The 15096-nt window shown below is 39.7% G+C and overlaps 1 protein-coding gene across 2 annotated transcripts in view; it reads right to left on the bottom strand.

The window, feature by feature from the left end:
• Positions 1–202: 202 nt before the first annotated feature.
• Positions 203–15096, bottom strand: part of CWF19L2 (CWF19 like cell cycle control factor 2) — a 164409-nt gene continuing 149515 nt past the window's right edge. The window contains exons 17-18 of one of the 2 annotated variants that reach the window (XM_045018566.1): positions 3872–3973; positions 203–1398 (exon numbers count right to left, since the gene is read on the bottom strand). In XM_045018566.1, coding sequence (XP_044874501.1) covers positions 1258–1398; positions 3872–3973 — 243 coding nt within the window. In that variant the 3' untranslated portion in view covers positions 203–1257. Of the gene's footprint in view, positions 1399–3870; positions 3974–14732; positions 14830–15096 lie in introns of those variants that run through there. The other variant, XM_045018576.1, reaches the window with a different exon arrangement.

Genomic DNA, 15096 nt, shown 5'->3' with positions numbered 1-15096 from the left:
TAGTATTAACCAATCCTCTCCACCCCCCCGCCCTCCCAAGTTCTATTCACAACACTTGGGGCCAGATTCTGAGCTGGTGCAAATCGGCTTAGTTCCACTGACTTTAGTGGGGCTACACCAATTTCCATTAGCCAAGGATGTGGCCCTTGATGTCCAAAAGGTAAATTGTAATATTGTCAAAGAAACATCATACAATGATATATTAGTTATTAAAACAAAGATAGCATTTTATTTATAAAATGATCTTCTCAGCAGCAATATAATGAGACAGATTTGCAAGATTACTGTACAAAATAATTGACATACCACATTTGTGTAACTGGGTCATGCTTACTTTACTTTGTATGACTCATGTTGTACAAAAAGAAAATGAATGTTAAAGGAATACACTAATTATTGTGGCTGTTTAACCCATCAAAAGTTTATCTAATGAAATACCAATACTTTCTATAGTCCTTTGAATCTCAGTGATCCATTTCATAACCTGACTGGGTCACAATAGCAAGCTGAACTGTATAAGAAAATGGTTCAGTGGGAAGCCTGCTTGAATCATATTTCAATACAGTTCACAAATACTGTTCCATTCTGCGCATAGGCCAGCACAGGGCCTGTCAATCACATAAATCCTGTTTTGAAGGCTTAAGTGGGACCTAAAGCCTTATTACAGACCCTCTGGCCAGGGGTGAATTTCACCTGCAGAGTGCACTGGTGTTGAACATATGTAATGATCTTCATCTGAAAGAGCAGAGGGACTAAAAATAGAAACAAAAAATTCCAATAAATATTCCTAATTTACCAGTGTGTTATTCAAAATGTCCTTATGATTAAATCACTATTGGAAAATATAGTCATTCAAATAATTAAATATTGACTTCCCAAATAGATAAGTAACTCCAATTCAGAAGTCAGAAAAATATAAAAGCGGAATTGCATTTTGCTGAATTTAACTAGCATGCAGATGTCGACCTTTTTATTGGCTTAGTTTACAAAAACAATTCTGTACATTTCTGATCCATTGGCTTACAGTTTAGTTTGATTCATCTGTCAAATATGTGGTGTGAAAAAAAGATGAGCGTATGGACAGTCTGGAGTTTAACAGTATTTCTAGTTTTTAGAATGTTTACTAGCAACATATAAAACACCAGTGTTTTACTTAAAATATGAAATATCCTTTAAAAAATAATTTATAGTATATACTGTCCTTGATTACTGTCACTCTCAACATCTCTTTTGGATTCATCCAGTTGGGTAAAGGATTCATTCTTTAGTTTTGGTGACATCATATGGTTTCCACCACTGTGCAAATTGCAACACTTTCTTCCTCTGATCATCAAAGTTCTCTCTAATTCCTTTTTTCCAAAGCCTTGGTTCCAAGTCCAGCATGCCACCAATTATTTCCTTTGCAAGTATAAAAGAGAAAATAAAGAAAAAGGCTGAATGGTTGTATGACTTCACTTAAGGCTATTTTGCAATCAAAGAAAGTATGTATATGTTTCCTCAAATGTCACTCGCCCACCTTGTCTCTCTAATATCCTGAGACCAAGGGCCAGCCTTACAGGTGGGTGCCATGGTCAAGAAGCAAGGAATGGCATGGGCCTGGGGTGCGAGGCCATGGAACGGTGCTCAGGGCAATGGGGGGATGGGCAGCAGAGCCAGGGAGCAATGGATGGGGAGCCTGGGGAAGCAGTGAGGCCTGGGGGCAATGGGAGGGGGAGCCTGGATGGAGAGTCCAGGGAGGAAGGAGAGACAGAGGCAATGGGTGGGAAAAGCCCAGGGAGGCAGCGGGGGCCAGTGCACCAAAATACAAGTTCACCCAGGGCACCATTTTCCCTAAGGCCGGCCCTGCTGGGACCGACACAGCTACAACAATACTACATAGTCAAGGCTGAAAGAATAGAATACTTGAATGTAGCTAAATACATTCTTAAAATATTAATTTTAAGAAATTAAATTCTGAAAGCCTTAAACTCTCCAAAACTAGACTGCAAAATGGAAAAAAATCAGCTCATCGGGTGAGTGACTCAGCCAACAACTTCTAAGGTACAGCATTGAAATGCACGCTAAAAGGATCACGGCTAGGGCTATGTGGGTGTATTAGTAAGTTTGTGATTTAAGTAGACAAGTGATTTAAGTAGCCCAGAAATTCACAGGCTCCCCCTGTTCATAGCAATATTTGAAAAAAAGATTAAATTATTCCCCAAGTCCACTTATAGTTTGGTTTTTCATTACTGATTCTTCCAAGAAATTTTTACTGTGGCTTAATAAAAAAACATAAGCTCTTATTGCAATTCGTACAATTCGATAAATTCTAAGCATATGCGTGCAGGGATTTAACCACATAACTCCTAATAATATTATCAGTTATGTGTGAGAGAAACAGCGTATAGGGGAGTACAGATGTTATACAAACTTGAATTCTTTTTATTTTTTAAATGGATTTCATCTAGAAAGGTTCTTAAAGAAATTTTTTTCTATCAAGATGAAACTTTCAAAGACAAGCTGTTTGACTTATGGCCTAGCTTCCAAATATAAAGATTACTAAATTGTCTTGTTTGTGAGAAGAATGATGACATATGGTCATGGATTAATTTTGCTGATGGATGAATGCTGAGTGGCTTGTTGTTGCTAGGTCTTCTCAATTAGTAATTGGTTTGTAGGTTGTTGTTTTAGCATTAGATAATTTAGTTTCAGTATCAAAATATCAAACGGGTCTCACTTATAGATTCAATTGACTTGGGTGAAATTCTTTAGTTGAAGTTATAATCAAATGGACAGCCACCTTCTTAGAATTTATAAGGATTATTTGTTGTATTAATCTGATAAATGAAGTAATCTGATTATTTGAATCCTCTTCAATACTGAGACTAACTTGTTGATTTGACCTTGATTTGATAGTTGCTCTGTTTTATTCTTAGTTTAGTTTAGTATTATGAATAAGGCTAAGATTTTGTCATGGTAATTTTTGCCATAGTAATTTCACAGACAGGTCATGGGCAATAAACAAAAATTCATGGAAGACCATGACCTGTCCATGACTTTTACTAAAAATAACCCTGACAAAATGAGGAGTGGGGGGGTTCAGTACCCACCGCTGCTGCCATTCACAGCAGCTGGGAGCTCCAGGACAGGTGGCTGGGAGTTGCTGGGGCCCCCTGCCCCAGCTCGGAACTCCGGGGGGCCCCCGCCAGTACTCTGACCTCCGGGGGCCACCTTCCGCCCACAGTGACTGGGCGCTCTAGGGGCGTCTGCCGCACAAAACAGCTGGGTGCTCCGGGGGCTGCCTGTGGTGGCTTGGACCTGCGGGGGTCCCTGCTATGGCTCAGAGCTCTGGGCAGGCACCTGGGAACTGCAGGGCCCCGAACTGCCTGCACGGGCTGGGAGCTCCGGGGGAAGGGGGGTTCGCTACAGCTTGGAGGTCTGGGGGGGCCCCCTGCCACAGCTCAGAGCTCTGGGAAGTTCCCCCTGCCACAGCTTGAACCTCCATGACATAACCATAGCCTTCATTATGAACAGTAGGTTAGCTCCGGTGATGTGTACTCTTGCTTTTATTTTTGTTTAAAAGTTTTAATACAATTTATTAAACTGATACTGAATCACACTTCTTTCAGTTAGCAATGTGGATTCAGAACCTTTGAGGATGAAGGTGGATATCAGACAGTCAGCCCAAAAGCCTGACAAGATCCCCCTCAATTAGCCTTTGGTTCTCACATATGTGACTTAAATCCCAATGCATTGCGTAGAAAATCTACTACCATCTAGTAAACTGTGATGAAGTATGTTAAAATAACTCCGTGTTGGTGAGGTCTGATTTAGTTACTGATACAGAAAATTCAATACATGACTGGTGTTTTGGACTCGTACACATCAATACCTTTCCAAAATAATGAGGGAACTTGTGCTGATCTTCAATTACATGAGCAAAGCCTCCTTGAAGGCCGAAGTCCACCGAGAAGTAGGGCAAGCCTCTAGGAATCTAAATCCATACAAAAAACATGCATTTAAATATTTGAATAGACTGTACTTACAAAAGAACGGCTGTTTTTAGTTAAGACGCCCCACAATTTATTACAAGTCAAAGTTGTTTTTAAAGTTGGCAGTCAGTATTAACACAGAAGAAATTTAGGCCCTGATCCTGCAAAGACTTCGGCAGGTCAATGGGACTAACAATGTAAGTGAAGTTAAATATGCCCGTATGTATTTGCAGGATTGGGGCCGTACAGGATATATCTACGCAGCATTCCGTGGCGAGCCTCCAGCCCAGGTTGCCTGACTCGGGGCAGTGGGCTCCTGCTAGCACTCTAAAAATAGCTATTATAGACAGCGCTTTGAAGTTGCAGATTGGGTTGTAGCTCATGCTCTTGACACTTTGGGAGGTGGGTTAGCTTCACAGCCCAAGTTCTGGTACAAGCCACAATTTCAAAGCACTGTCTATATCACTATTTTCAGAGTGCTAGCATAAGCCCCACTGGCCCAACTCTGATGAGCTGGGCTAGGAGGCTTGCTCCAAAATACTGTGTAGACATATCCATACTGTACTGCATCTTTCATACAAGCTGCATCACAAAAATATGTTTTTATACAGTTAAATAATCTAGCTGTAGAGTTAAAAAAAATGAAGAAGAAAAGAACAGGATACAGAAACTGGAAGAAGAGACGTTTGAAAATAGATGGCGAGATTATGACATGGAGTGATTCAGGAAAGTTGAATCCAGATGGCAGGAACTGCAGAGAAGAAGATTATAACATCAAATGTGGTGAGATTGAAGGGATGGAGAGGAGACTGGTTTAGAGAGATATATGTATTAAGAGAGAACCATCAGCAGCAGAGATTTCCTTATCTTCTGGACTATAGTTGTGTCAAGCATGGGGAAATTTAAGAAGCAGGACTGCGAGTTAAATTATTGCATTGGATGAAGAGTATGACGCAGTAAAGACAAATGCTCTAGATTTTAGTAACTTTATTGGTGGCCATTTTGATACCTCGAAAAAAAGAACTTTGTAGAAAAAACAAAGGCAGGGATAGAGTGCTGGAACAGTCCCACTACACAAGTTATGGAAATGATGGACTAACCTGTTGAAGGGGAGATTTTCATAGTTCACTGAGCCCGCAATGAATTGGCCAGCCGGCCAAGAGATACCACTAAAAGAATTTTCACTGGGAGCAGAGGGAGAGGTGCCCTTGAAAGATTCATTAGTTGCTATGGTGTTATAAGGGGAGTATTGCTGCTTCATGGCAGCACACTATTTTATCTCTACTCATTGCTGAGCATGTTCCTGCATAGATAGATGGTAGGAGTTATTGTGTCTCAAACTCACAGATACTTCCTCTGTTCCAGGCCAAATGCCTTGTAACTATCACGGGTGGTGTTTTACAAATGGCTTTCAAATAAAATGATATAGAACACAGGGGGGGTTTCTGTTATTTTTTTTAAAGTAAGAATTCCCATGGAGGGTGTAAGTTGATGTATGTTACAAAATAAATTATCATCTGCAGGGAAGCATTTAAAGTCACATTTAAAACTATTAAGTAAAGAATGAGCTTGGAAGAGGGAAAAAGGGGATTGCATCGTCTTACTTGAAAACAGTTCCAAAAAGTTAAACAAAAAGTTCTTCCTTTCTCCTGGTAGGCTTTATATAGCTTTGTGTAAGGATGTGATTTTGATAATAGCGAATCAGGTAATTTATGAGTGATAACACTGTGTGAGTTGTTTAATATGGCTTCAATATACACCTCTACCTCAATATAACAGTGTCTTGGGAGCCAAAAAATCTAACCACGTTATAGGAGAAACTGTGTTATATTGAACTTGCTTTGATCCACCAGAGTGCGCAGCCCCAACCCCCTGGAGCACTGCTTTACCGCGTTATATCCAAATTCATGTTATATCGGGTGGCGTTATATCGAGGTAGTGGTGTATAGTGTGTCCTACTGTATACAGGTCTATACTACAGCATATAGCAACTGTCATTGCTTACAATCTTTGTTAAATTTTCTTGAGCAGCCTGCACTATGTGGCTATTTCAATATTTGTGTTATTTTCCATTACTGCTAGAGATCCTTTTATAAGAAACTAAACTTAAAAGAAAAATTTTGATTAAGACATTTGTTAAAATACAGTAGCAAATTAAAAAAGATGAATTATTCAATAGCTGACCCATGGAATTATTATGTCCGCTTATCAACAAATTCTAGAATGCTTTAAAAACCAGTGATGACTTGACAAATCACATTTGCTCCTGTAAATTAAATTCTGACCTGCTGTTGTTACAAATAACCTCTCAGATTACTACATACTGAAAGAGATTAAAGGAAAAAATAGGTTTCTCCCTTTTTATAGCTTCTCTCATTTAACAGCACTCTGTGTGAATTGCACTGTTTTGCTTAGGTCATCAGCACATTTTGTCTCATGCACGTGACTAGCATAATGACCTCACTCTCATGCCCTGATCTGGGGGGAGCTCACTGGCGCACACTTTCTCTAGCCCTGCAGGAGGGTGTTTACCAGCAGCAAATAAGGCTGAAAGTGAAACTGAATAGGCAGCACCCAGACAGATGTGTGCACACAGAGACAAAGGAGAGTGTGGAAGAGGGAGACTCCTTAGGATGTTTGGCATTCTTGTTTTCAGGCCTGCCTAAAAAACTTTCTAAACAAGATCAAGAGAGCAGAAAAACCCTGATTGTTTTAAAGACATTTTAAAAAAATGTTTAAGACAAATCATTTAAAGGGAGTTATTAGAAACTTGAATATTTGAATACTGAACACAGTCCTGCACTGACGTCAACTTTAAAAAAAAATCAAGTTGACAGTTGATTCTTAAAGTACCAATAATTAATGTGGGTAAGGTTGGTCTTTTAGTCTATGTTTAGGAGCCTTCTGTGGATCCTGTTTAAGTCTATGAAGGCAGTGAGGGGGAGAACTTCTACCTCTCGTCCTAATCCTGACCAGAGCCTTCCAAAAGGAGCAAGAGACAAGCGCAGATAGAGTCTCCTTAATTCTCTTCCACATACTGGGTCAAATTCAGCTATGGAGTAAGCAGGCATAACTCCCATTGACTGCAGTGGAAACTTCACCCATCAACAGCAGACACTATATCAAGGATGAGCCCTAAATTGAAAACTGTAATCTCATTATGCTGTCTCTCATTACTGCTATGCAAATCAACAGCATGTATTTATATTTCAGTACTTAAATGGATCAGGAATGTACACAACTAAACCTGCAATGTGGGTATGCTCACAAACTCTTCCTGAATTATTTTTAACTTAAATTTAAATTTGCTTTACAAATTGTTCTGGCACTGCACTCCCATAACCAATTTAGTGCTGTAGTTATCAAAGAGGAATAATATAAGAGAAATGCCAGGAGGGGGAAAGGGAAAACAAATTATGTTATGTTAGAAGCATTTATCCTTGAAATTTAGGTTTGTATCTAGAAAATGAAACAAAGCTTTGATATATTGGTTCTGATTGTTTTGAAACAGGTAATAATGCTTCCTAGTAACATTTCCTCATCTTCATGGCTTAAATAAATGGAAACCATGCTAAATAACAAAAAAGGATGCACCAAGTCCTCAGTATTCCCTCACTGCACAGAACATGGAAGCAACAATGAAGAAATCCTGTGGAAACAGGATGATGACTGGAATGGAGTTTGTACGAGGAACAGTAACAGAACTACGGAGTAGCATCCAAACACCACAGAGCTACCTCCATGAAAACTATACAGGAGCTGAAGGTTCTGTATTGAAAAGTACTTTGTTCACATTTATAGAAGATCAGACTTTTACCTCCTGTTCTTCAAGTAAAATTTCACCTCCCAGAATTGATATCCTTGTCCTTTTATAAGCCTTTGTCCTGCCACACTCCCAGCCCCACAATGGTCTGTTTTCTCTTTGACTTCAGACTGTAAACCCGTTGAGTAGGTAAGAATCATTTTTATATTTGCTTGTTATTCACACTATAATAATAAGCGTTAATTTTAGTGCGCTATATACATATAAATTATAAAACAAGGAACTTCTTGGGTCCTTGAACTTATTTTGTAGAGTGCATACATAAATTGATCAGTTCATCTTTTATTTCACCATATTCTTGGAACCTGTCATCTTTACTTAAAAGAAAATATATAACTTTTTTTAATGAGCCCTCAATACTTCATTACAAGTTATCAATACATAAAAGATCAGGGTGTTTTCACGGCTAAAAACCTAAAACAGTTGGTGGAGACAGCATAAACTACTATAATGACCTCTTGAGACCTGCCCTGTCAAGGAGATCAGTGTTTCTAGGAATAATACAGCTCTTTTGACACGCAGCTGTAGGCACAGTAACTTCACATGATACCATAAGGCCTACTGTGATACATAACAGAACAAAAGTTATTGACCAGAACAAAGCAGTATGCTCTGCACTACAATATCAAAAATTAAAAGTAGGTCCTTGTACCTAGAGCTTTAGAACCTACCGGCTAGGGCACTGATTTTGGGATGTTGGAGTAGAGACTTCTAAAAATCCTGGGTTTTGATAGCTGCCTAAAGAAATGATCTAAACAACCTGTAACTAGAGCTATATGGGGAGTTAGTACTGTAGGCTATGAGAAATTAGATGGAAACATTTATTTGGATTTACTTGAATTGGGAAAATTAAATGCAAAAAGTAGTTGGCTTCCATGAGTATATACTGGTTGTACTTTCTGGTGTCTAGGATAAGAAAACCAGAACATTAAAGGTGAAATTACATTAAGTTATGATTCACAGAATGTCATTGGTATGCATGATGCTTTATTTAAAAAACACAACAAAAAAACCCAAAACCACCAAGGTTCCTGACTCAAAGAGCTTTCAAGCTAAGGGCTAGACTGTGTCCCCAGGCTCGGCCCTGAGTCAGGGTCAAAAGATCTACTCTAGCACAACCAGAAATTATGGGTTTGGCACAGGGGTGCTGGAACTAGGGGCATTGGGGATGAGGCAGCACCCTCTGGCTTGGTGTCCATCATATACAGGGTTTACTGTTTTGCGCAATGGCTTTCAGAACCCCCACTATAAAAATTGTTCCCAATGCCACTGGTTTGGCACAGCAATTACTAGCTGAAATTATATGGCTTGTGTTATATAAACAATTGATTAAACAATACATTTGTAAGCACATGACATTCTCATAAGCAAACTAGGGAAATTTGGTCTAGATGAAATTAGTATAAAGTATCAGAGGGGTAGCCGTGTTAGTCTGGATCTGTAAAAAGCAACAGAGTCTCCTGTGGCACCTTTAAGACTAACAGCTTATGTTCCAATACATCTGTTAATCTTAAAGGTGCCACAGGAGACTCTGTTGTTTAGTATAAAGTGTGTGCACAACTGGTTGAAAGACCATACTCAAAGAGTAGTTATCAATGGTTTGCTGTCAAACTGAAAGGGCTTCTCTAGTGAGGTCCCGCAGCAATCTGTCCTGGGTCTGGTACTATGCAATACTTTGATTACTTGGATCATGGAGTGGAGAGTATGCTTATAAAATCTGTGAATGACACCAAGTTAGAAGGGTTTGCAAACACTTTGGAGGATGGGACTAGAATTCAAAACAACCTTGCCAAAATGGAGAAGTAGTCTAAATTGAACAAGACAAAAATGTAATAAAGACATGTGCAAAGTACTTCACTTAAGAAGGAAAAATGAAATGCAAAACTACAAAATGGGGAATAACTGGCTAGGCAGTAGTACTGATGAAAAGGATCTGAAGGTGACAGTGGATCACAAATTGAATGAGTTGCAAAAAAGGCTAATATTCTGGAGTTAACTAGAATGTTGTATGTCAGGCACAGGAGGCAGTTGTCCTGCTTTACTCAGCATTAATGAAGCATCAGATGGAGTACTGTGTCCAATTCTGGTCACCATACTTTAGGAAAGATGTGGACAAATTGGAGACCAGAGAAGAGCAATAAAAATGATAAAAGGTTTAAACTGACCTATGATGAAGGGTTAAAAAAAAAACTAGGCATGTTTAGTCTTGAGAAAAGAAGACAGAGGGAACCTAATAACTGTCGTCAAATATGTTAAGGGCTGTTATAAAGAGGATGGTGATCAGTTGTTCTCCATGTCTACTGAAGTCAGGACAAGAATAATAGGCTTAAGCTGCAGCAAGGAAAATTTAGGTTAGATATTAGGAAAAACTATGTAACTCTAAAGGTAGTTCATCTCTCGAAATGCTTCTGAAGGAGGTCATGGAATCCCCACCACTGGAGGTTTTTAAGAACAGGTTTGACAAACACTTGTCAGGGATGGTCTAGGTTTACTTGGTCCTGCCTCAGCACAGGGGACTGGACTTGATGACCTCTCAAGGTCCCTTACAGCCCTACGTTTCTCTGATTCTATGTAGGAGGTCAGATTATCTGACCATAATAGCCTTAACACCTATGAAGAGAGTTGGTGAGTAAGCTGTACTATCCAGAAGTAGTCTTTCTCAATGACAATTCCTCCTGTGATCCCTTCTGGCTCAGGGAAGAGGGTGGAGGAAGTAAAATAATGCAGCCCTCGGGAAGGGGGCTGTTCCCACATACCCAGCCATATTCTCTGTACACCATGTAGGTGGGGGTAGTCAAGGCTCCATACACTCACTAATCACAACACCCATACATTTGCTCCCTAGTGGGAACATCCACAGAGCAGCTTCTGTTCTCCACACAGGACCCACACCTAAGATACAGCTAGACCTGATGTGGTCATGCCAAGGGGACTGGGAGAAGACCTAATTTCCCTCTATACTTGCATTAAAATTAGTTAGCATCTGACTCTAGCTTAGAGAGATAACACAAGTAAAGGTGGGGGAATAGGCATGAAGCCAGAAAAAGGACAGTGAGCAATGGAAAAGGTATACAACCGATGGGTGAACACTGTTGTACCAAAAAAGCAGACTCCATAAAGATTTTTTATATTTCTTGTTTGCTGGTTTATATAGTATAGCACCAGGGCAGGAGCAAAGAGCCATAGAGGATAGTGGTAAAAAATATTAATCAAAATAAAGGAGAGACAAAGTGCGTGAAGGAATAGCTTTTATTGGACCATCTTCTGTTGGTGAAAGAGAAAGCTTTTGAGCTACACAGAGCTCTTCAGGTCTGGGAAAGGTACTGAGAGTCTCACAGCTAAATACAAGATTGTTTAGCGAAAGTAGTTAACACATACTCTAAGACTGTTGTATGCAGTACCATTCCAGCTGTGTTGGTCCCAGGATATTAGAGGGACAAGGTGGGTGAGGTAATATCTTTTACTGAACCAAGCTCTGTTGGTAAGAGAGAGAGTTTATACAGAGATCTTCATCAAGTTTGTGAAACATACTCAGGTTTCCTTTGAGAATGATGACTGAGGGGTCAGATATGGAATGATCAATTTGTGAAAAACGTTTACCTACAGGTGATATGGTATTTTTGTCTTTTCATTTTTCTATGTGAGTTCATTTGAGAACATAGTGATTGCCTGGTTGCGCCCACAAAGTTGTTAGTGGGATATTCAATGCACTGGATGAGATATACACCTCCACCCTGATATAACGTGACCTGATATAACACGAATTCGGATATAACGTGGTAAAGCAGTGGGGAGCCCCAGACCCTTTTAAGCGCCACCCGAGCCCTGCTGCTTTACCGCGTTATATCTGAATTTGTGTGGTGCCCCGTGCCCTTTAAATCCCCACCTGAGCCCGGCTTACTTTCACCTCTGGATATAACGTGGTAAGATTTTTTGTCTCCCGAGGACTGCGTTATATTAGAGTAGAGGTGTACCACAGATTGTGATAGGCATGTGTAGGACCCATGGATTTTGAAAGGTGTGTTGGGTGTTGGTGTACTGATCATAATAGCAATGGAGATACTTCTGCAGATTTTGCATCTGTTGTTCTGGTAGATTCTGGTGCTGCTTTGAGTTGGTGGGTCCTGGTCTGTGGGGAGCTTGCTTCTGATGAGCCTGGCGAGGCCTAGGGTTTGAAGGCCAGAAGAGGGGGCTTGGGAAGATTTCTTTCAGGATGCGGTCCCCATCCAATATGGATTGTAAATGTTTAATGATAAGGGTGAACAATTTTTACAAAATGATCACTCCGTATCAGACCTCTCAGTCCTTCCTCAAAGGAAACCTGTATAACACCTTCAAAAGACAAGCCTGGAAGCTTAAATTCATAACTTTGCTAGACAGTAAAAATCATGGTCTTAATAAAGACACTAGATTTCTGGCTCATTACAAAAATCTGTAAAAAGGGGGGCTTTTGTCCTATGTTTGCATAGGTGTTAGTGGGCCCTTCACCTTGAATGGTCTCTTAGAATAACTACTACTTATGCTAAACAATCTGTTCTACCTTGTATTTAGCTGTGACACTCTCGGTACCTTTCCCAGACCTGATGAAGAGCTCTGTGTAAGCTCAAAAGTTTCTCTCTCTCACCAACAGAAGTTGGTCCAATGAAAGATATGACCTCGTCCACCTTGTGTCTCTAATATCCTGGGACCAACACGGCTACACCACGGTAATCAGAATAAGTGGGTTTTGAGGAAGGGGTTGAAGAGGGATAGGTAGAGAAGAGGGTATAAAAAGGAAAGAGGATTAATTTGTCTTGGGGCATGTTTAGTTTAAGAAAGGAAGTGGGATATGGAAATGTGGAAGATTTTAAAAAGAACAGGAGTCCAATCTATAGGTAGAGATTCATTCATGGTTATGCAGCACTGATAAACCACCCAAACAAAGAACTGGTTTCAGAGTAGCAGCTGCGTTAATCTGTATCTGCAAAAAGAACAGGAGTACTTGTGGCACCTTAGCGACTAACAAATTTATTTGAGCATAAGCTTTCCAAACAAAGGAGTAAAACTATATAAGACACTGACAAAAAGTGTTTCAAAGCACAGAGAATCATTTTACAATATAGTGGAAATTATACAGCTCTATTATTGTACTCAGTGATGAAGAGTAGCTAGGAAGAAAGAAGATAGGATTGTTAAACATCATCTGAAACCCTTGGAAATATATTATGGTGACAGTCAATAATGACTTACATATGAACATCCAGTGCAATGTGGTAGCATAAGACCCACCAATAATCACCAATTCTGGGCTGAACAGGTAGAGATGTCACAAAACCGAGACAGTGCAGTGCTTAGACTACTGAATTTGGTTCTGTCTACCCATTATCAATCTCCTGCTCAAAAGTGAGACTGCATTAATTCATTACAATAGTGTCTTTCAATAAATAAAGCTGATTTTTGTCATTACCATTCTTCATAATATACCATTAACTACTTCAAAAGATAAATAACTATAATCTAGCACTATACAGACACATCAATCATAAGGATTTTAAGAACTTTAATCTAATGAGAAAAGAGCATCATCAGGATGACAAAAAAACCCTTAAAATTTATTCCTGACAAATTGAACATGTATATTATCTTATACAAGACATCAAGAAGAAGGAAAATGTAATGGGGAGAGAGAAGAAGCAAATCATCACAGCTAAAATCCCAGTTTATTAAAAACAATTTTCTAGAAACTAGGCTCTAAAGGACTTGATAAACTTTAGGGGTGTTTTGCCACTGACTTCAATAGGGCCAGGATTTCACCCTAGGTATACAGTGTACTGCCCTCTAAAGACATGTTACGCATGGTCTATAGTTGATAAAGTGTTTTTAAATCAGGCTGAGCAAAATAAATATGCTGTTAGACATATCTGCTGAATAAACACAGATGGGATAAAGTAAAGAATAATCTACCACTGCAAGATCTGTTTTAGATTGTAAGCTCTGTCAGTTACGTTGTCTAAAACACCATGCAAATCTATGGCTCTATCTAACTAATGGATACATGGTGGGTCACTTAGATATAATAAAAGGGAAGAGAATCAAGATAAAGAGCTTGAATGGCAGTCAGAAAGATGGAAACAATCAACCACTGCAAAAAAAGTCTACAATCTGTGGCAACCTTCCTGCAATATGATGCCTCAAGCAGGGCTGGGGCCAGGCATCAGCAAAGGAAGCAGGTGCATGGGGCGGCACGTCCGAGTCTTGGGCGGCAATTCGGCGGCGGGTCTCTCAGTCCCTCTCGGAGCGAAGGACCCGCTGCCAAATTGCCGCCGAAGAATGAAGCGGCGTAGCTGAGCTGCCACTGAAGTGCTGCAGATTGGGGCTTTATATCCCGCCCGCCCGCCGCCCCCAGCTTCGCCGCTTGGGGCGGCAAAAAAGCTGGAGCTGGCCCTGTCCTCAAGAAACAAAGATCCTCAATAAGATCACTGAGCAGACCCTGTGTTGTGACACATTCTAAGAATTATGGAGTTGGTAATGCTAAAAGATGGATTACGAAATAAGAAGCCAAATCAATGGATATGATGAACTAAAATACCATGGCTTAATGAGACCATACAAAATCCATGGTATCAGCACAAAACAGAAAAAATAACAACAGGACAATAAAGAATATGAATGGCTTTTAACAAGAGAAGAAACAACTGCATTAAAGAAAATAGTAGTGGAGAGATAGGTGTTTTGTCAGGAATAGACAAGGTAACTAATGAAGCAGACAGAATACTTTATGAAACTAAGAATGGGTACAGAAAGCTCTGGAAAGATATAAGATCTAAGGAGGCTCACGTCCTGCAGTGAACTGACAGAAATGAAAATGTTAAAATTACTCAACTGTGTAACATTTCATGCTTAGATACACTTTCCTCATTTAAAGGGACATCTTCAAGGTTGTTAGTCTAAAAACTGACCTGCCTCAAAAGTGGACTAATGTTGAAGGTCTCATCTTCTGATTCCATCTTTTTCCAACCCGCACAAACTGATTGCTGCTGCGGAAACTATATATATCTTAAGAAGACATGCAATGTACCATTACATAGTAACACACAATAGATCCTATGTGTTTTTAACATCATAGATGTGTGCGCATGTGTGCCAAAATTGCCTGGTGCAGCCCAGCTTCAATTCATGGATTTCTAAAAGGTAACTTCAACAGGAGTAAAGGTAGGCCAGTTTTTAAATCTAAAACACCTGGCATTGTTCCTTTAATAACTACCCGATATGAAGATGTGTTTCAGTACAATGCTGTACAGATGGATACAATATTTTTCTCTC

This window comes from Mauremys mutica, chromosome 1 (assembly GCF_020497125.1).
Source record: "Mauremys mutica isolate MM-2020 ecotype Southern chromosome 1, ASM2049712v1, whole genome shotgun sequence".
NCBI classification, from domain to species: Eukaryota; Metazoa; Chordata; order Testudines; family Geoemydidae; genus Mauremys; species Mauremys mutica.
The sequence above is the reverse complement of the archived record's forward strand: the minus strand, read 5'-3'. Positions and strand labels throughout refer to the sequence as shown.